This window comes from Hyperoodon ampullatus (genome assembly GCF_949752795.1).
Source record: "Hyperoodon ampullatus genome assembly, chromosome: X".
NCBI lineage: Eukaryota > Metazoa > Chordata > Mammalia > Artiodactyla > Ziphiidae > Hyperoodon > Hyperoodon ampullatus.
Window position 1 is genome coordinate 38,498,553 of NC_136913.1, and position 22,178 is coordinate 38,520,730.

At 38.4% G+C, this 22,178-nt stretch overlaps 2 protein-coding genes across 7 annotated transcripts in view; one reads left to right on the forward strand and one right to left on the reverse strand.

Annotated features, from left to right (window-relative positions):
- CASK (calcium/calmodulin dependent serine protein kinase) overlaps window positions 1–22,178 on the reverse strand; it is a gene marked incomplete at both ends in the record, with an annotated part of 397,099 nt that overhangs the window by 161,043 nt on the left and 213,878 nt on the right. The gene's annotated exons all lie outside the window — the stretch shown is intronic.
- Window positions 14,350–15,360, forward strand: GPR82 (G protein-coupled receptor 82; the record flags this gene model as incomplete). The annotated part of the gene is made up of 1 exon (XM_079727876.1): window positions 14,350–15,360. The coding sequence occupies one exon, from the start codon at window positions 14,350–14,352 to the stop codon at window positions 15,358–15,360; it is 1,011 nt and encodes a 336-aa protein (XP_079584002.1).

The window sequence follows — 22,178 nt, forward strand, 5'->3', positions numbered from 1 at the left end:
GTCAGAAATAGTATAGTACATAGGAGTGCAAACGAGGTGTCCCCTGAAAACAAAAATGTTTTCTGAGACTTAACCTACAAAATTCAAACATCTAAGTATTACAGATATGCAAACGATTTTAAAGGGATAGAAAGTCTCCTAGACCAGGAGCTGACCTGTTAAGTGTATCAACATATTTAAAGAAAGAATTGGCCATTCACTAGCAGGTAAGTGAGGGAAACTTGGAAGAAAAAGGGGGGTGGAGACTAGGAAGATGTTGGTATTGCCCACCCAGACAGAGTCCAGGGGAATAGTCTTAACCAATGGACCAAGAGTATTACCATCCCACTGGTAAAGCCATGGGGAGGATTATGGTAGCACTGCATCCAATAGGTCTTCTTAGCCTACTGACATTAAACATTAAATAATGAACTGAGAGGCAGCATAATGGACAGGTTAATAGGGCAGCTGCTGCAACGACTGCCTGAGTTCAATTTCTGGCTCTACCACTTACTATGTAACCTTGTACAAGCTCTCTTTCCTCTACTGAGAAAACAAAAAATAATAGGAACACCTAACTCTATGGAGACTAAATGAGTGAATAAATGTTCTTGGCCATTAGGAAACATTCAATGTATGTTACTTACTGAAATACTCAAATGTCAAAGGAAAGACAGGGGAAATATATAAAATGGAATGGTCAGAAGCTGAAGATACACAACAGAACTAGGAAGATACACAGTGGAAGCTGACCTGGACCAAATGAGGCGGGGAAAGCACTCATAAAGGGTAATTTAACTTTAGCTTTCACTAATAACAGCAACGTCCAGGACAGGAGCTGCAGCAGACCCATGCTGTCAGAACCATACTCTGAAACTTGAGCAAGTAGAAGAGGAGAGGATGCCAGAAGAGGGACAGTTTGAAAGAATGGGATTACTTAGCCTTAAAGCAGAAGACTAAAAGAAAGGCATTAGAGCAAAAATATGTGTGTGTGTGTGTGTGTGTGTGTGTGTGTGTGTGTGTGTGGTGTGTGTGTAGCCTCAGAGAACAAGCAGAAAGAGGACCAGTGAAGGATGGGAGTTGCAAGCAGCATGTTTCACCAGACTGTAGAAGAGGCTTTTCTAACAATTGCAGATCTCAAATGGAATAGAAAGCCAGTGAGTTATTTGCTAGTAGAAGAACTATTTCAATATAGTATGGATCCTCAGCAAGCTGGGAAGGCAGCAAAGCATTTCAAGCATTTAATAAAGTTTGGATTAGATGTTCTTTAGATCCCTTTAACAGAAGTTTTGGGTTTTACAGAACACTCAATACCTTAATAATGAGTGGCAACCAGGGGCCACCTGTGATCTTGTTGCTCCATCAGGTTGTGCCCATACAGTCATGCCCTCAGGGCTATTCAGATGTGTGCGGCTGGGGGGTAGAGGAAGGAGGCTGCTTGCTGTATGGTCAATGGTCCCCAAGCAGTTTCCCAGAATCTCCTTTTGTAGCAGATTTGTCCCATGTCCCTTGCTCAGCACATCACAGGCATTCATTAATATTTACTGCCAGAGAGACTGTTTAAACTCTGTCTAAAATAAGTTGATGGATTCTGGGAGTTTTGCGACATTTGTTATGTTAGGTGCTCATTTCTTTGCTTTCTTACTGATACTTGGCTTTGTTATGCATAATCAGAGTGGTCAAACAGGTTACTGCACTGCATCCTGAAGCGGGGTCAAGGCACTTGCACTGTAAAACTGGCTCAATAGCATAAACTGAGGTGGGAATGGTAATCCCTCTGATGTGTGATATTTTAAAATTTTATCCAATGGCAAACTTCTGGACTAAAAAATCTTAATGCCTTCCTTTAACACTGCTGGCAATACTGTTACAGGCCCTTTCCTGTTATACACATTTCCCTTCTATGCTTCCTGCCTCTTCTCATGTTCTATCACCTACCAAGATCTTCTAGTACCCCCAATACTTCCCCCTCTATTTTTTTCCTTTCCTGTACTCAGCAGCACCTCTTTCTCTTCCCCAGTTCAGTTTTATCTCTTCATTTTCTGACTTTCTCTTTTAATTGCCTTTCTCGCAATTTAGTGTCCTCTTATGTGTTCCCTGATTTGTCAGAAGCAGAAATGCTTCATTATTTGGGTGGAAATTTCGTTTGTACTCAAAAGAAAAACAGTTTCCGCTATATTAAAAACAACTTTCAGCTGGTTGCAAAGGGAACTGATGAGGTTTGCATGCATGTTCATATTCAGTTCCCCTTTGTGGCCAGTGAGACTTGAAAAACACTGGAACACACAGGGTCAGCTCTTGTGCGGACTGATTATAGAGTTCCAAATATATGTGGCAAGTAGTGAGAGGTGTCAGCTAAATAAGTAACTGAGGGTCTCATGCTCTGATAGTTGGCATTTGTGATCCTGCAAATAACTAAACCTCCAGTAATAAGCACAACCTAGCATGGTGGGGGAAAAAGCTACTAAAGGGGCAAGCTAGACTAAGCATCCCTCTGTATCCTTTTAGGCTCTAGTATTGGAGATCTCAATTAATTATCCAGTTCTTAGGATCAGATAAGCAGAAACAGACTTTTCTTCTAGTTTTACTGAAAAGCTAGATTAGTTCTGGAAATAGAAAAGGGCTATTTACAGAGGATAAAAAGTACAAAGGAAACAGCATGGATTCCTGATACTTTCAGTACACCTTTTAATACAAGAAATAATCAAAAGAAAATGACAGCTCCAAGACTGAACTGAGGCACAGTGGGTATCCCTTTGCAAAGTTAATTTAACTTTTCTTTTTGGATGTTATCCAAGACGCAATGGACTCTGAGGTACACATACTATATTAATCCCAAAGGAAGAGCCAATGTACTGTACTTTGAGGAAAAAAATATAAAAATCTAGTTAGAACTCTGCTGTTGCAAGCACAGTAAAGAAAATGTGGTAGATTAAAATTCTCTGCAGCGGGACTTCCCTGATGGCGCAGTGGTTGAGAATCTGCCTGCCAATGCAGGGGATACGGGTTTGAGCCCTGGTCTGGGAAGATCCCACATGCCGCAGAGCAACTAAGCCCCTGCGCCACAACTACTGAGCCTGCGCTCTAGAGCCCGCGCGCCTAGAGACGGTGCTCCGCAACAAGAGAGCAACGAGACGCCACCGCAATGGGAAGCCTGCGCACTGCAATGAAGAGTAGCCCCCGTTCGCTGCAACTAGAGAAAGCCCACGCACAGCAAAGAAGACCCAATGCAGCCAAAAATAAATAAATTAAATAAATAAATTTTAAAAAAGTAAATTCTCTGCAGCTCTTCCCATCCAGAAGTGGAGTCTTTGCCCACCTCTTGAATCTGAGCAGGTATTGTGACTTGCTTTGACCAATAAGTCGTGGTGGATATTGTATGGCATCTAAGCAAGGCCTTAAGAGGCCTTGCAGCTTCCAGTTTTGTGCTCCTGGAACCCCAAGACCATCACAGTGTAAATAAACCCAGGATGAAAAATCACATGGAGATATTCAGCCCACACAACCATCTCAGCTGAGGCTCCAGACATGAGAGAGACCATCATGGACCATCCAGCCTCAGCTGAGCTGCCAGATAACTAAGAAGCTGCATGAATGACCCCAGGAGAGACTGACAGTAGAACTGCGTGGCTGAGCCCAGAACAAATTGCAGGATTGAGAATGAACAAATGGTTGTTGTCATAAGCCACCAAGTCTGGCGGTGGTTTGGCATGCAGCAATAGGTAAATGATGCATATAAAATTAAATTAAAAATATGTGTACCATTAATTTCTAAAAAGGTGACAATATAGTAAGTAATTTCATTAACAAAAAAGACAATGCCTCTGTTTTGCTTAAAAGCTGTGTGTGTGTGTGTGTGTGTGTGTGTGTGTGTGTGTGTGTGTGTGTGTATCTGGGTGTGAAAGAGAGAGGGAGAGATATTTATTCTCCAAACCACTGCAGAGTGGAGAGTGGCAGGGTTATCGAAGATTTACTAACGAACCATGAGTTGTCAGAGATAACAAGCATATGCTGCATGATGAGGCACCTGGTTAGGTGGTATCTTAACAGGAGGGGATCTGTGTAGTTTAAGTTGACAGGAAGAAGTGACTACAGTGGAGGATAAAGGTGACTTCTCCTATGCTTTCTTCATTAGGTAAAATACACTTTAAATTACACTTGTTGATAGACATGACATGTCGTTTTCATTACAAGCCTTTTAGTATTATTTGACTATTAAAAACTATGTCCATGAATTGCTATGATTAAAAAAAAAGTTAAGAAAAACTAAAGATATGAGAAAAACTTTCGCATGCTAAAATGTCTGACTTTCTTTTTACCGCTAGGATAATTGTAGTTGTGAATGAGTTTACAAAGGTGACTCTTGTGATAATCACTAGTACAAAACAAAATGAAATCTCCAAAGGACATAGCCTATTAAAGGCAGATGAGTGTCAATGGGTTTTCACCTTAAGGACAGAAATCCACTGTCCATACAATTATTTTTATTCTATCACGTTTAAAGTTTTTTTCAGCTATTGAGATAAAGAATCATTTTGTTAGGGCTTAAAAAAACTAAACTTTTAAATTGTTCTAAGTTTCTAGCTGGAAAATAGTGCAAGGCGGGCAGCTTATGCTTCAGCCTTTAACAGCAAAAGAGGTTTAACTAGGGCTGGTAATAGATTGCCCTCTGCTGGTCAGAGCGTCGCCAAAGAAATGATTCTCTACAGACTTTTTCTGTGTTAAAATGTAACTGTGGTTTCTTCTTTCCAATTTTCTCTACCAGATACTTCTGGCGATATGGAACTCCAGAGAACTTATATTTCCTGGCTTCAATATTTTATTTGCAGGTTTATTAAAACAATACATTTTAGGCTGGCTTTTTGATGGAGGAGGAAGAAGAGAGCACATAGTAACATTAGAAACTATACCATATATAGTACAATTTGAGAACTATCTAATAAGACACCAACACTTGTTTAGAGTGATACCTTAAAATGACTACTTCAAGTCTAATATATCTCTGTCAAAACATTATAAAAACGCAACCACCAATATATGCAATGATTCAGGCAAGGACCATCAATGAATGCTAAAATCCACTGGGTGAAAGGGGAAAAAATATATTCAGAGAGTCTCAAAATATGACCATCAGATTACTTGCCAATTACAGAGGGGAAAAGTACTAGTACAACGGAGAGTTGGCAGCAATTAATAAATTTCCAGATTGAAAACTGATACATTTTTGGTCACCAGGGACACTTGGTCACCTTTATCTAAAACAATAATCCAGATTCTGGTAGTAGCTAAGAATATGGGATCTGAAGTCACACTACCTGGGTTCAAATATAGGCCCTACAATACACCAGTTACATTACCATCAACAAGTTGTTTATCCTCTATGGACCTAAATCTTCTCATCTTGAAAATGATAGTAATAATGGTATCCATCTGAGAGATATCTTAATTAAATATCTTAACAATTAAGTGAATATATATAAAAGCACTTCAGTGGTTGTCATTTATTATTATTATAAATTTTCTAAAAGTGGTTCTCAGGAAAGCTTGTTACTTCAATACTTGGGGTTCTTAATAAGAGAAAGTAAATATAGACACTAATAGGTACAGGATGTAAGACCTCAGATACCCAACTCTTCCTCATCTTCTTTTGACATCTCTTTTTTCCCCTTGAATAAAGACAGTGACATGGAGCAGGAGATTTAACCTCAAGACAATTTTATCTAGAAATTCCAAAGAAGTGATTGGTAATAAAATGTCCAGGAAATGGTCTTGAGAAGAAAGGGGCAGTGGTGAGGTTTCTGGGCACTGATATATGATGTCTTTTTAACTCCTTAAATCTCATTGCAAGTCATAATCCAAGGTGTATATATGTGTTTTGTACCTGTGGCAATACAATGGCTTAAATTATTTTTAGAATTCTATAATCAAATGCTTCATTTTCAGAAATTTTAATCTACTTTTGGCTTTTCAAAGAACCTTAAAAAAAAAAGGTAGGTTCTGAAGCATGATATGAACCAAACTTGACTGACTCAAAGATGTTGAAATTCAAAATCTGTCCTCAAAAATATCTTTGCCTCATCTAATCCAATGCTAAAGTTTCCCTTTCCCTAAACCTACTAATTTCCCATCTGTTTTCCAACTGCCACTTCTGAGGTCATTCCAATTCTAATGACTGTCACCATGTTTCTATGGTGTGCATTTCTAGAAGAAAATGTCTATCCAGTGCATTCAAGCCGATACGGAAAGACAAAAGCCAAAGGTGAAGTATAGTGAAACTCTGATTGGCAGGTCCATTTAGTCATTAGACCTTTCTTACAAAGCTAATCACTTTTTTGTGCTATTATAAATTTATAAACTTTGGACTTTAATTTCTGCTGTTTTTTAATAGTTCTTGAGGAAAATACTCCCATGGTTTGCTGAGAAACCAGCTCGTAGCAGCAAGTAGAGGATCTTCACACCCTGATTAAGGGTGGGACAGCCATGATTATAGCTGCTCGTGGTAGACTGCGAGGGCCTGAGCACAGTGCAACTGGAGACAGAGACAGGGCTGTGGCCAGACACCACATCCTGAAGAGAGCGGGGGCGCTCAGAGAACCTTGAACAAACCACAGCTTTGAGTAACAGGTCTCTGCTTCACTCCTCCTAAAGGTAACTACTGGCTCGGGTGTGCAATGAACTGGATAAAGGCTTCCACTGCACCCCAACCCCAACTCCCCCTTGAAGAAATAATTATCTTTTGAATGTCAAGTTCTAATGTGGACTACATAAGGCATGTCTTCTCTTCCTGCACACCAGCCTCCCAACGCTCTGAACTTCTGATGGGTCAGATAGAGTGCTTAAAAGGCCAACTGTCGCCATTTTAGAAGACACTAGCTTGGGTAGCCCAAAATAACTGTCTAGTTGAAGCACAATGATTCAGGTAAGACTGAGCTGTCCTGTGTCTTCTGGGTTCTGGCTCTGAGGCAAGTTGAAAAGGGACCCTATCCTAACCCCAGTAATCCGTCAGGAAAGCTCTCATGCACCCCTGCTGAATACAGCTCACCATGGATTGTCAAAGTAAATTATAGCATGCCCACCCTTTGAACCTCAAACATCTCAAAAGCAGGAAACTTCGTACAAGGCAGGACTTACACTCTGGGGAACTACTCTAACACCTCGAGGAGTAAATCATAAGGGTCAGAGCAGAACACTTAGGAAGCCAGTATTTGGCAATGATATAGGAAGTAATTAGAATGGTTAGGCAAGAACATTTAGACTTGGAAACAGAAGCAGAACTTTGAAGAGGAGAAGCATGGGAAAGATGAATGAGAACCAAAGAAAACTGTAGGTGACCTAAATGAGAAAAGTCCAAGGGGCCACTTTTACACAGAACTTGAAATTCTTGAAATTTCTGCCTGACAAGCTGTATTTCTGTTAATCTTGTATTCTCTGACATTTACACCTTTTACCAACTGCAATAACACTTCCCAGTATGTTAGGAAAATATAAATAAAAATTTCCTTATATTTCAATTAGGGAACTCAAAATCACTTAAATCATAAAGAATTTATACTGATATTGATGGGATAAAAAAATTAGCTTACTGAAGTCCAAAGTTTTCAAAGAAAGAAAAAAATTGGGCTTGAGTTCTTCCAGTCAATTCTGCTACTTAGAGTCTAGAAACCCTGTATGAATGAAATTAAAAATATTCAAAACTTGATTCCAGTTTACTTACCATAAGGTACCCTTATCGACTCCAGAGAAAAACCAGTAATTTCTGCTAAGGTAGAGGGTGAGGTTGAAAAAAAACCAAACATGTGCCTTGAAGTTAATTTACTAGTTGTGTCACCTTGGGCATGCTATTTAACATCTTTGAGACTCAATTTCCTCATGTGTAAAATGGGGCTACCACCACCCATCACTAGGGCTCTTATATGTAAAATGTTCTGCCTGGTACTGGCACAGGATTGTTGCTCACCATGCATTCTCTTCTCTTTCCTTTAGGTTCCTTTGGACTGTAAGAACCACTCTGATTTAGTTTTCTCCCTTTCTAACTCATAGAGCACTTAAAGTCTGTACCACACATCACATATTAATCTGAATCTTGGCTTGCTTCTGGAACCACTCTTGAATTTCCAGAGACCCTAAATTAGCTTGTGGTTGATATACTTCTGTGACCTCCACATGCCACTAGAAACACAGTAGGAACTCCAATAAATATTTGTGAATTGCACTGTTTAAGAAAACTACAGGGCTTCCCTGGTGGCGCAGTGGTTGACAGTCTGCCTGCCGATGCAGGGGACACGGGTTCGTGCCCCAGTCTGGGAAGATCCCACATGCTGCGGAGTGGCTGGGCCCGTGAGCCATGGCCACTGAGCCTGCGCGTCCGGAGCCTGTGCCCCGGAACGGGAGAGGCCACAACAGTGAGAGGCCCGTGTACCGCAAAAAAATGAAAACTACAGAGCACTAAAAAAAAAAAAAAATCAAAATAGAGGAAGAAACGGCGAAAATTACACCTATCCAGGCATTCTTGCCCTATAAATTATCAGTCAACTGACCATCATTTTAAGCAGTACTTCTGACTCTTCTTTGGTTCACTGGTTGATTGACATCTGTGGTAGCCAGCTTCCAAGATGGCTCCCAAAGACCATCACCTCCTGATATTTATCCCTCCCACACTGAATCACTGATGGCTTTGGGTGACCAACAGAATACAGCAGAAGTGACAGTGTTGACTTTAGAGGCTAGATCAAAAACAGGCGTTGCAACTATGGCCTTGTTCTTTTTAGTTACTTGCTCTATGAGGACAGATGGCTGCATGACCTTGGGCAACTTATGCAACTTTTCTGATGTTCACTTTTCCTCACCTTTAAAATGAAGATATTTATTTCATAATATTTATTTAACAGGGTATTGTGAAGATTGAATAAGACAGGCATATAAAGCACGTAACAGGATGCCTGGTACATAATAGGCTTTCATTAAATGTGGCTAATACTGGTGTGGTGGTGGTAGAAGCTGCAGTAGCAGCAACTGATTGGCTGTGACATGTGAAGGAAAGAGAGGCATCAAGGATGATTCCTAGGTTTTTGGCTTGAATAACTGAAGAAGTGATGGTGTCATCTACTGACCTCGGGGACAATAGAAGATAAGTTGTGGAGAGTAAGGACACTCTTTTTTCTTGGACCGAAGGTACTTATTAAGCCTCAAACAGGTAATACTAAAATTATCTTTCAATCACTTATAAACAGGATTCCTTTTCCATTCTTTCTTCTCTAAATTATTTTGAAGTGTTTTTTTGTTCTAAATAATTCCTTCCTGGAACATGAAAAACTGTTGAAGTAAAAATGATAGGAATTCCAGAGGTCAAATTACTCTACAGTCAATGGCCATGTACCCCTGGATGAATCACTGTTCTTAATTAAATGATGGCAAGCACCGCAAATGCAAAGATGAATAACAGCAGAACAAAATCCAGACACTCATGTAGTCCTCACTTTAGTTTTACAGAGAAGTATTAGCAAACATTAGGAAGGATTTATGCAATCAACAAGAAATAAGATAAGCATCAGGGGTTATGAGAACTGGCAAAGTACGTTTATTAATTTTAAATGAAGATTTACTGATAACTAAAGTGCTTGAGTTTGATGAAATTAGATTTCTGTTCCCATTCTCAGACTCCCACTGGTTTAACTACCCAAGGAAGGGTAATGTGTGATGCAGGTCTGGCTCCTCAGCTGTACACACTTAGCTTTCATTTAGTTAATAGTTCATAGACTGATTAAACAATACTATACATAAAATTGGTTTCACAATTCTTTATATTGTAATATAACTATTGATTTTATTTGAGGCATATTTGGTCTTCGGATTCTGGCACTTTCCAGGATTCCCCAAATTCATTATGAAATGCTCCAAACAATGTACTACTTTGAATCTGAATGGAGGCAGCACAGGACAATTTGAAGTAGAATAAGTTAGTTCATTAATTAACCAAGATGTGACCCAAACCCCTGAATGTACTGCTCTGGGCCTCACTTCTTTATCCCCCAGCTCTATATTTGATTCCAGTAACCTGCTACAAGTAAGAAAACTTTGCATTTAGTTTCCCTTTATTCGTGATAAAGCTGAATTGCAAATAAGCCATCCACAAACGATTTTACAGACAAGTTTGTACCAATATTTTATTGGGTTACTATGGAGTGGTTCCCTCTACCACTGTATTGTACAAAACTAACTAGTCGTGGGGATTAAACCTTTGAACTTAACTTCTGCCAAGCATGCTAATGAAGTTAAATGAGGTGTAACCGGTTCATGAAATAATCAAAAGGAAGCACAGTATATATACTGTCCACTAATTTCCTCCCACTATAGAAATAGAGAAATGAGTTTGGTTGTTTTTTTTTTGAGAAGGTAGTTGCTACATTTACCGTAACTACTGAATTTCTTCAATACCCTTGTTTAATTTCCTTTTCTTCCGACTGCAGTTCGTGTCATGCAAGAATCTATTCACGCTGACTAAAACTGAAAGATAATGGAAGAGTGATGATCAGAGAATTTAAAATCTGAAATTTAGCATCACCACCCTGAACAACAGAGCCTTGGTTGGCATAAACTACTCATACAGGTAAGACTGATCACTTTTAACTTAAAAGTTAATTCTATAAAAACTCTAACAGGACTAAACTGTTTAAGTTTTGAAAGCTGATCATTAAGAAAGGTCAGCATATTAATTATGTAGATAATCATTAGTAACTGAAGTTAGAACTGTAGACTTCTTTCATTTGTCAAATTAGCAGAGGCACAATGTCTTACAGGAGTGATTCAAGACAAGACATTCTGCTGAGAGGAATGCAGACTTGTACACATTTTCTAGAGAGCAATCCTGTATATATAACGTGATTGTTATTTGATTTCTTAAGCTTTAGAGTATTTTCTAAATTTTAGAAAACAATTATCTAGCAGTTTTATAATCAAACTTTACTTTTAAAGGAGAGGTACACAGTAGATACAAATTTGATGTTTGGGAAGCTAAAGATGGTCAACTAGTTGTCGTTTGTTATAGTGAAGGTTCCTATAGAGTTTCGATGTCATCTGTCTGATAAAGCTAGCCTCTGTGAAAGTCTTTTTACCTCTCTTCTGTTCTGAAGCATTTGCTAGTAGAAAAGCAAGGCAATGGTAATGAATAATATGAGATAACAGATCCTCTATGTGGTGGTCTAGTTTAAAAAAAAAAGGAGTACTATCCATTAATACAGAAGCACCACCTTTATAGATTTTAGTACATAATGCATTATCTACACAAGGCAGGGGTTAGTGTTTTTCTTTAACATCATCATAAAAGGAAGCTCCATTCCTTATGTAATATAAAAATTTACTTTGATCAGATAATTTTTTCTTAAGAAATAAACTAGCTAATTTCACTCTGACTGATTTTTTAAAAACATCTTTATTGGAGTATAATTGCTTTACATTGCTGTGTTAGTTTCTGCTGTATAACAAAGTGAATCAGCTATATGTACACATATATCCCCATCTCTCCTCCCTCCTGCACCTCCCTCCCACCCTCCCTATCCCAGCCCTCTAGGTGGTCACAAAGCACCGAGCTGATCTCCCTGTGCTATGCTGCTGCTTCCCACTAGCTATCTATTTTACATTTGGTAGTGTATATATGTCCATGCCACTCTCTCACTGTGTCCCTGATTGCTCTTTTCATGGGCAAGGTTAGTCCATTAATATTTATTTTGATGATTTCTATAATCTTACTTTTTAAAAATATTTATTCCATATTTTAATTGATTTTTTTCATTTTTGTTCCATCCCCCCACCCCCAGGTAAATTAGAATTTCAGCACTCTATTTCTATTTTTTAGGTGGTTACCTTGAAATTTTGTCATGCATATTTAACTCGACATATACTAAAGTGAAACAGTATGTTAATCCCACTCCCAAAGAATACAAAGACATTGGAACATCAAGTTAGACCCCACTCTTGACTTGCATATTATTCTTGCCCAGCACTTTCGTTCTGTCCTGTTTTAAATCCACAAATTTGAAATTACTCTTAAAATACATGACTATTTTGGTTTGGATTTACATAAATGTTTACGATTTTATTTGCTCATCATTCCTTTTTGCATTGCAGACCATCCTTTGGGGAGCATTTTTCTTTCTTCCTAAACTACATCCTTTAAAGTTCCTTTAGTGATAGTCTCTTGTTGATAAACTCCCTCAGGTGGTGTTTGTCTGTAAATATTTCATTTCAGCCTCAATCTTTTTTTTTAACATCTTTATTGGAGTATAATTGCTTTACAATGTTGGGTTAGTTTCTGCTGTATAACAAAATGAATCAGCTATATGTATACATATATCCCCATATCGCCTCCCTCTTGCGTCTCCCTCCCACCCTCCCTATCCCACCCCTCTAGGTGGTCACAAAGCACGGAGCTGATCTCCCAGTGCGATGCAGCTGCTTCCCACTAGCTATCTATTTTACATTTGGTAGTGTATATATGTCAATGCTACTCTCTCACTTCGTCCCAGCTTAACCCTCCCCCTCCCCGTGTCCTCAAGTCCATTCTCTACCTCTGTGTCTTTATTCCTGTCCTGCCCCTAGGTTCTTCAGAACCATTTTTTTAATCTGACTGATTTTAAAATCAATTCCAATTTGCCAGGCTGTACTGGATTCAGATACAAACTCAATCTGAAGCATATGGACCATTTTCTAAATAAAAATTGCAAAGCAACAAAATAAAATGATAAAGACACTGGTAGACATTAAGGGTCTTAGTATTTGAACCTTGAGATACTCAAGCTTTAAAGCCTTTGGGTGAAGATTGGTTTAAAAAGTTATTTCAAAATTATAATGGTATATTTTGGGAAAAATCCCTATTTCTATACTCTAAGATGCAGAAAATATAATCATGATTCTGAAGAGGGGTAGAGAGTAAAATATTCCTGAGGGGCTGGGGGCATATAAGAACCTCAGAAGGCAGTGGGTAGTAAAATGTTTTGTGTTTATCAAAAGAGAGAATGAGAAGAAAAAGATCGAGAATCCCTATTCTAGATTATAAAAGAGTGGAGAATGTGGTACTTAGAAAGGTATGGTGAAAAATACAGAGAAATGAAGCACATTCTGAATAGAGCTCATGATTTTTATTTGACCAGAATCCAAAAAGTTTTCTTACTTCCACCTGAAAGAAGTAAAGGCATGAGAAAAATAAGAATAAAAAGGAGTTTGTACCTTTTGAAGCAAGAAATATTTAAAAATAAGACATTAAAAAAGCAAAATCAGGGCTTCCCCGGTGGTGCAGTGGTTGAGAGTCCGCCTGCCGATGCAGGGGACACGGGTTCGTGCCCCAGTCCGGGAAGATCCCACATGCCGTGGAGCGGCTGGGCCCGTGAGCCATGGCCGCTGAGCCTGCGCGTCCGGAGCCTGTGCTCCGCAACAGGAGAGGCCACAACAGTGAGGAGCCCACATACTGCAAAAAAAAAAAAAAAAAAAAAAAAAGCAAAATCACACCTGCATTTATACTGTGATTAAAATATCTTCTAAAAAAAAACTTCTCTGAAAAACCAAGATACTAAATTACACACAAAGACACATGAGGGTGCTCTAACCAACAAGCAGTAGCAACTACAGTTTTGACACAGAATCTTAAACTAGATTTTTCTTGAAGTATGATAGATTAGCATTAAATATTTGAAACAAGAAATTACTGATGCCATTTGGTAAAGACCCTGGGATTCTGGTGTCCATCCTTGGTCACTACACTTTCCTTCTGTTCAATTTAGGACCTTGCCTAAGTGTTTATGTAGAATTAAGTTTACTTCTGAAATATGAAAAGTGACTTTTCTAATAGTATTAGATTATAGAGAAGTTCTTTAGCCATGAAAAGACACCATTTTGAAAAGTATTTAGGTACAATTAACGTGGTAATTAAAAATCGGTCTTCTATTAACATGGCCACAAAATACTTTTGCAACACTTTCCTTTGGCTAGTATGTGCCTTAAAAATTTTTAAATTACCTTTCTAGGCTAAAAATCAATTGTCATTTACAAATTGCCTTAAAATCTAAGAATTATAAATTTCTCTAGTATAAAATAATAAATCTCAGGCATTTAACTATTTCTATCAAATTTTGTTTTTTAGACAAAGGCACCATCCACAATAAGCAACTTTCTTTTATTTCAATTGGACAATCGTGATTAGAAAAGGTGAGACGGCATCTATACTTTCCCTTTTCATCCAATATATTTATGTTACTATTTTATTTTATCCAGTGCTTTATAAAAAAACTATTTAGCTGAAATACCATCTATAATTTTAATACTAAATATCTGCAATTTTGTTCTAGTTCCTGTGGCAAAATTCAAGGAAATCTGATATAAATGAGTAACAACTCAACATGTATTCAACCATCCATGATCTCTTCCATGGCTTTACCGATCATTTACACCTTCCTTTGTATCATTGGTCTCTTTGGAAATTCTCTCTCTCAGTGGGTATTTTTAACAAAAATAGCTAAGAAAACATCAACGCACATCTACCTAGCACATCTTGTGACTGCAAACTTGCTTGTGTGCAGTGCCATGCCTTTCATGGTTATCTATTTCCTGAAAGGTTTTCAATGGGAATATCAATCTGCGCAATGCAGGGTGGTCAACTTTTTGGGAACTCTATCCATGCATGTAAGTATGTTTGTCAGCCTCTTAATTTTAAGTTGGATTGCCATAAGCCGCTATGCTACCTTAATGAAAAAGGATTCCACACAAGAGACCACTTCGTGCTACGAGAAAATATTTTATGGCCAGTTACTGAAAAAATTTCGCCAGCCCAACTTTGCTAGAAAACTATGTGTTTACATATGGGTAGTTGCTCTAGGCGTAATTATTCCAATTATCATATACTACTCAGTTGTGGAGGCCACAGAAGGAGAAGAGACCCTGTGCTACAATCGGCAGATGGAACTAGGAGCCATGATCTCTCAGACTGCAGGCCTCATTGGAACCACATTTATTGGATTTTCATGTTTAGTCGTACTAACATCATATTACTCTTTTGTCAACCATCTGAGAAAAGTAAGGACCTGTACATCCATTACAGAGAAAGATTTGACTTACAGCTCTGTGAAAAGGCACCTTTTGGTTATCCAGATTCTACTAATAGTTTGCTTCCTTCCATATAGCATTTTTAAACCCATTTTTTTTGTTCTACGCCAAGGATCAGACTGTCAGCAACTGAATTATTTAATTGAGATAAAAAACATCCTCACCTGTCTTGCATCAGCCAGAAGTAGCACAGACCCCATTATATTTCTTTTTTTAGATAAAACATTCAAGAAGACACTATATGATCTCTTTACAAAATCTGAGTCACCACATATACAACCCTCTGGTTGATTTCTGAATGGAAAACAACACCAAGCAGAAAAGTGTTCATATGACTCTATTAGGGACCCTAAACTACATGATTAACAGGTCAGAGCTTGGATGATAATAGGCACCAAGAAAATCTCTTTGGTTTTTAAAAATAAACAAACAAACAAGCAAACATAAAACTCACTTTACGGTTCTACTTATAGTGAAAGTTGAGATGGCAGAGAGTTAACAGAGGCAAAAGTCAAGCATATTGAAAGGATCCCACTGCATATGAAGCCAACAGACCATTTTCTGTTTAAACTCAACCATGGATGCTTCTATTCAAAACACAATACATCACAACTATAGGATAAAGAAGCAAATGGTTTATGACTTTTCTACTTTTTAGTAGTTAGAATACAAGGGTCCATCTATGGGTAATGTCTTATTGGTAGTTTTAAAAACAAGTAAAAGAAAAAAGTGAATAAGAAATTTCCTCATTTAAGTTCTATCTAAATGTATGAATAATGTACTATAAAAATCCAAGGTTTTATTTTATAAACACATTATTTATTTGGTGTTATCTGGTTCATGATCCTGGGAGAAGCAACATTCATTGATTCCAGTATTTATTAAGTAGATGTTATTTATAAATATGCTTAAATATTTGGATTAGGCTTTGTCAAAATAAAAATGAATATAATGCCATTACATGCTGATCTTCATCACATTTTGTATATTTTCCTCTGTATTCAATATAAATAATGTTATTAATGACAAACAGTACCTAGCATGTAAATATGTTTAATTAATTTCTGTGAAATAAATGAATGAATGATAGGAAGTATAACAGTATCATCGTTGCAAGACTGGTCTCTGGAGTTAGAGTCCCTAGATTCAATACTAGTTCCACCTCTTATTTAGCTGGACAATCTTAGGCAAATCACCCACTTTAAGTGTTAAGTTCTTCATTTGTAGAATGAAAAAATACTATGTAATTCATAAGTACTATGATTAAACCAGATGATGTTACTATTATGAGTAGCTATCCTTTACTAAGTACTTGCTATTGTGCCAGGCACTCTGCTTACATGCTTCACATGTATTATTTTAATCATCACAACCCTAACGTATGCCAATTTACTGATGAAAAAACTGAAGTGCGTAGTTAAATAAGTCACCCAAATTTTCTCCAATATCTAAGTAAATATTTAAAGGGTAAGCCTTTCTGAATGGTCATTTCTTTCTTCCATGCAGTCTTGTCACAGTAAGACAAATGATGGTGGCTATACTCTGTATTATATATATTATAATTTAAAATAAAAAAGAATGTGTGCTTTATCTTCCTAAAGAGATCATAAGCACCTTTGGAGCTTTAGTCTCTTTTCTATTTCTACTCCTATGGTACTCGCATTCTCTCTGCTCAGATAAGAACCAAACATAAACAGCTGAATAAAACTGAAGTTGAATAAACCTTAACTGTAACCTGCTACTTCGTTACAGACTGCTTAAAGACTCATTTATTCTCTACATGGTAATTTCTTCAGTGCTCAGAAAGTTTAAAGTTCACATGGCACTTCTAAGTCTTTAATCTCATAGCATGTTTCGTTCTAGAATTTAAAATATAGAAACAATTCACTATACAGATTCCCCAAGAGCCATGTGTTCAAAATCACTAGAGGTTTTCCCAACACATCTGTGCAATTTTCATTGAAAAATAATAGAAAACAGTAAATATTTTTTCTCCTTTTTTACTTCAATGTTTAACTGAGAGAAGAAAATGTTCAGAGAAACATCAGAAAAAACACATGCTGGCTTCAAATATTTACAGTATACAACTATTCTTTTATAGTAGCAATCTTATTTCTGTCTTATTATTTTTAATTTGCAGAGACGAAGGAAGACCTGGGAACTCCAGGTGACTCCCTAAGTGCTGGCTCTACACAGGGGTGTCCAATCTAGTAATTTCATATACATGAGAATCACATAATAACTCAAAGTCGACCAGGAGACTTCCCAAGACATCCAGCTTTCTCCACAGTTACAGCAATACTTTTATTCTTACATAAGTTTTAAAACCAGAACTCATTAGACTAAGAGGAATTGAGAAGATGATCAATAGTTTTCATTTAACATAAGCAGTACTGTATTAAATCTCACTGCACTTAGGAGTTCTAAAAATATATGTAACTTGTAAAAATCATTACTAAAAAAATCACTTTATATCACCACTATTTAAATAAAAGATAAAAGATATTACACCAAAGTAGAGTTTCCTACATTTAAAAAAGGCAGGGGGCTTCCCTGGTGGTGCAGTGGTTGAGAGTCCGCCTGCCGATGCAGGGGACACGGGTTCATGCCCCTGTCCGGGAAGATCCCACATGCCGCGGAGCGGCTGGGCCCATGAGCCATGGCCGCTGAGCCTGCGCGTCCGGAGCCTGTGCTCCGCAACGGGAGAGGCCACAACAGTGAGAGTCCCGCGTACCGCAAAAAAAAAAAAAAAAGGCAGGAAAAAAGATATGCAATTTCTCAAGTTCCTCATTCTGATAGACAACTTCTGATTTAATTCTCTGTACTGAGCTTATTAATCACCATATTTATCTTTACACCACAGATGCTTTCGTGAATAGGTAATTGTAAATTATGTTGAATTTTTTGTGTAATTGAAGTACTGCCTATTTAATGTTACGGCAAATATTTTATATAAGGTATCCCTTTCTAAATTTACCCTAACTTTAAAGTGTGAATTTCAGAAAAACAATGTTTTTAATGTGTCCGTGAGTTATAGTCAAACACAATTTCAGAAACCTCAAATTTTGACTTGAAGATCAACAAGATTGTATCTTAACAGGCATGATAAATGTTTATTTCCCCCTTTATCCTTTCATATATACACTCCCATCAAGGCAACTTGCAAACTATTAATCAGGAATACATACCATTAAGACTAGACCAGCAAAATTAAGGATGTACTACTCAACCTGAAAGTGAGTTTCTATTCTGTGAGTAGAAGAGGAAGATGTTGAAGAAGGAAAAAATTTTCCTCTGCCCCTGTAGGTTCTCCTGGCTGGTCTAAGAGTTAATGACATGAGACAGATTAACAGGAGAAAAAACAAATTAAATTATGTACCTATGGGCGTTCCATAGGAATATGAGGCCCAAGGACAAGCTGGGCAGTTGGAACTTACATGCCATCTGAGAGAGGAGAAGGAGGTAGGGGTTTGGGACTTCAAAGGGGAGGAAGGCAACTCACATGGAGATAGAAAAACAAATGTTTGGTAAACAAGTGCTTGCTACTCCATGCAAAGACAATGGAACACAGAGAGGACTTTGGTGTCCCCAGCCTGCTCAGCTCCCCCACCATACCAGCCCATACTCTTTGCAGACATCTCTGGTGATAGTACTCTTCCTAGGCCAGGCCCTTTAAATTCTTTCAGGCGCTTAAGGAGGAGGTAAAAAGAAAGACTTCCTGAATCTTTTGTTTCTTAAAAACAACCAGCCCCAAATAATCTTCAAGCCAAAGAGATACATTTTGGGGGTGGCAAGTTTTGTTCCCCTACAATGTCAACCCTGTTCTGATTTGGTAAGGACGACTGCAGCCCACCTCTGGCTTTGCAGTCTGCAGGGTGGAAGTTGTTATGAACAAATGTGTGAAGACAGGTTGAAAGGAAATCTTGCTTGGCAAACCACAAAGGGAGCACAGAGGGACACTGGTAATTTGCTAAGCATTTCAATCCTGCAGCCCAATGCCATGAACCTTCTCTGACTGCCCCCAAATTCAAAGTGAGTTGATATCAGTGGCAAGAGTTACTACAGCTAGAAAGGTTTTATACCTGATAGCACAAATGCTCCTGCTGTATCATACATGCTTGCTACCGTTGGCTAAAAAGGAAAGGAGCAGTGAAAGGATTCACATCTGTTAAGCAAAAGAAACAGTCATTCTTTTCTTTTCAAATCAAGGAGTTGATTTTTTTTGAAGGGGGGTGGGTGGAAAAAGAGAAGCAAAATCATCTTAAGTTTATCTTGTATTTCTAAGTATTAAAACCCCACTTTCAATCTGAACATGTACATTATGCTCACAACAACCTTACGAAAGTAACGCAGAAGGTAAGCCTGTGTGATTATAATAAAGAATAGAATAAGTTCTCATTTTAAGGAGAATTTCAATATTTTATATAAACATGAGGGACTTTTGGGAGTTGTGGTAAGAGATGTAAAAGAAATGTCAAGAGCAATAGAGGAAGAAATACCGTAAGAAATCCACAATGCTATGGCAACTAGCGTGATCTGATGAACACCCATTTATAATGAAGTCTGGCCCTAAGCTGGTGAAAGGAGAACTGATACCATAAGGGGACCAGAGAGCAGCCAGGCGTGTTCACGGGTTAGCGAGGAAAACCATTTAAAGGAAGCACACACAGAAATGCTTGGGCGGAGGCTCCTGGCTGAGCGGCTGTGAGATTGGGGTTTTGCAGTTCTGAGAACTAAAAACGGAGCCCCCAAACCTCCTGGGCACAGGCCCTATTCAGAATAGAAAGTGACTGTGTGTACAGCAATTTGCTCTCAAAGAAGCTGCTTAACTTCAACTTCGTTTATTAGAACAGTACATCAGTAGGTCAGAGCCACAGAAAGGTCTACGGCTTGCTTGTCTCTCCACGCCCAGGTGATGCTTTGTGAGGCTGTCTCTGGGAGTCAGGAGAGACAAGAAAATTTCAACTTTCACTGCTTAACAGAGCAAGTGAAGGCAGGCAAGGAGCCAGGAGTTGCATTTACCTTGAAAACTGTTCTATTTCTTTCTAAAGTACTTGTAATTCAGGGGTGAGAGGAAGAAAACACTGAAACATAATGAAAGTTACCACACATCCTTTCATAAGAAAAAAAGGAATAAAATACATGCCTTAATTAATGCCTATAGGGAGTCAAAACATGAGAAATATGCCATTATGACAGTGGGTCTCAACTGGGGGTGATTTTTTGTGCCCCAGGGGACATTTGGCGATGTTTGGAGACATTTTTGAGTGTCACAATTGGGGGGAAATGCTACTGGCATGTAGTGGGTAGAGGCTGGGTAGAGGCAACAACACACAGGACAGCCTCCCACAACAAAGTGCCTGGCCCCAAATGTGCATGGCTGTTGGGAGATGCTGTACTATGATGACACACCTTCCCAAATTTCAAAGGATTATATAGTTATTTTTTACACAATTTCATGTGAAACTGCTTCTCGAAAGCGAGCAGTTTCCACTACAGGTCACATGGCACCATATACTCAAATCTAACCTGATATAACCAAACATTTTTAGACTCAGGTACTATGATTTCTAAAAGAAATGAATACCAAGTAAAGAAAAAAGTATTATTAATATAATGTTAGGACCTTTGGGAAACCCAATGCTTTTGGATCAATATCAAGAACTTGGGGTGGGGGGGAGGTGAAGGAAGGAGGGAAGGAGAGAGAGAGAGAACCAGAACCAGGGAGAAAATGAGAATATTCCTGGCTAGCTGAAACAGATGATTAAATAATCTAAATATTTCTCAAAGGAATGGAACGCTGCAATGGTCTTCTATTTTCTTTACTAAGTAAAGGGAAGAAAATTTTGACAAAAACTGCAGAAACCAAAATCTACATACAGAAGAAATCTATTCAGACAAGTCACTGAATATACAATATCTGAATGTGAAGAAAAGCTAATAGGCTGCAAAATTAGTTGTTATTAGCAAAAACAGTAACAACACATCAAGTGAAATTTTAAATTATTAGCCATGTGAAATGTATTGTTATTAAAGATCACTACATTGGAAAACCCCTATAATTATAAGGCCCTGAATGGAACTACTTTGGGTTACCTAAATTACTGAAATTATATTAGCAAATCCTGTTGACACAACCATCAAATATATCTGGAAATCTACTTTTTTACCACCTCCTTGCTACCACTCTGGCCCTGCCAGGCAGGACCATCTCCTGTTTCCCAAGTTCCACCCTTGAGCCCCTATTCAATGAATTACCAACAAAGCAACATAGTCCTGTTACCGTGGAGAGTCAGATCATAGTCCATCTTTGTCAGAACTCTCTGGTGAATCCTCATTTCCGTCAGAGTAAAAGTCAAAGTCCCTCCCCGCCTTTCCTCTCTAACCTCATCTACTGTCCACTGTCCCCCTTTGCTCACTGTGCCTCAGCCATACTGGCCTCCTTGCTCTTGCTCAAAAGGGCACTTATGCTCCTGCCTTAGTGCCTTTACACTGGCTGTTCTTTTACCCAGAACTCTCCTCCTTCGATGTCAGTTAGTGCACTCTCTCTCTCTCCTTCGAGTCCTTGCCAGAGGTCAGGTTCTCAATGTGGCCTGCTGGATCACCCTATTTAGAATTGCAACCCCTTCTCCAGCAGTCCCTACCTACCCCTTTGGCTGCTCTTTTTTTCTGTAGTCCTTTTCACCTTCTAACCTACTACACAGTTGACTTCCTTATGCTCAGTGATGAGTGTCTGTCTCCCTGAACTAGAAAGTCAGCTCCACAGGGGCAGTGATTTTGTCTGTTTTGTTCATTGATGTAGCTCCGGTTCCTAGAATAGTGCCCGACACATAGTAGGCACTCGATACATATTTTTGGATGCATGTCTTAAGAATACACCCAAGTTCAAATTTACCAATTAGCTAAATGTGAGTATTACATTTACCCATGCAAAATGTATAGATTTCAGGTACTGAAATATAAAGAATATCAACAATAATGTGTGCTCTGTGTTGAGAGTCTGCTTCCCAACTCAACAATGGTGCCTTTTCTGGTGGTTTCTTCTTATTAACTTGCAGTTTCAGAATCACTTCTCTCTTCCCTTCCTTAGAATGTTTCTGGATGCTTCC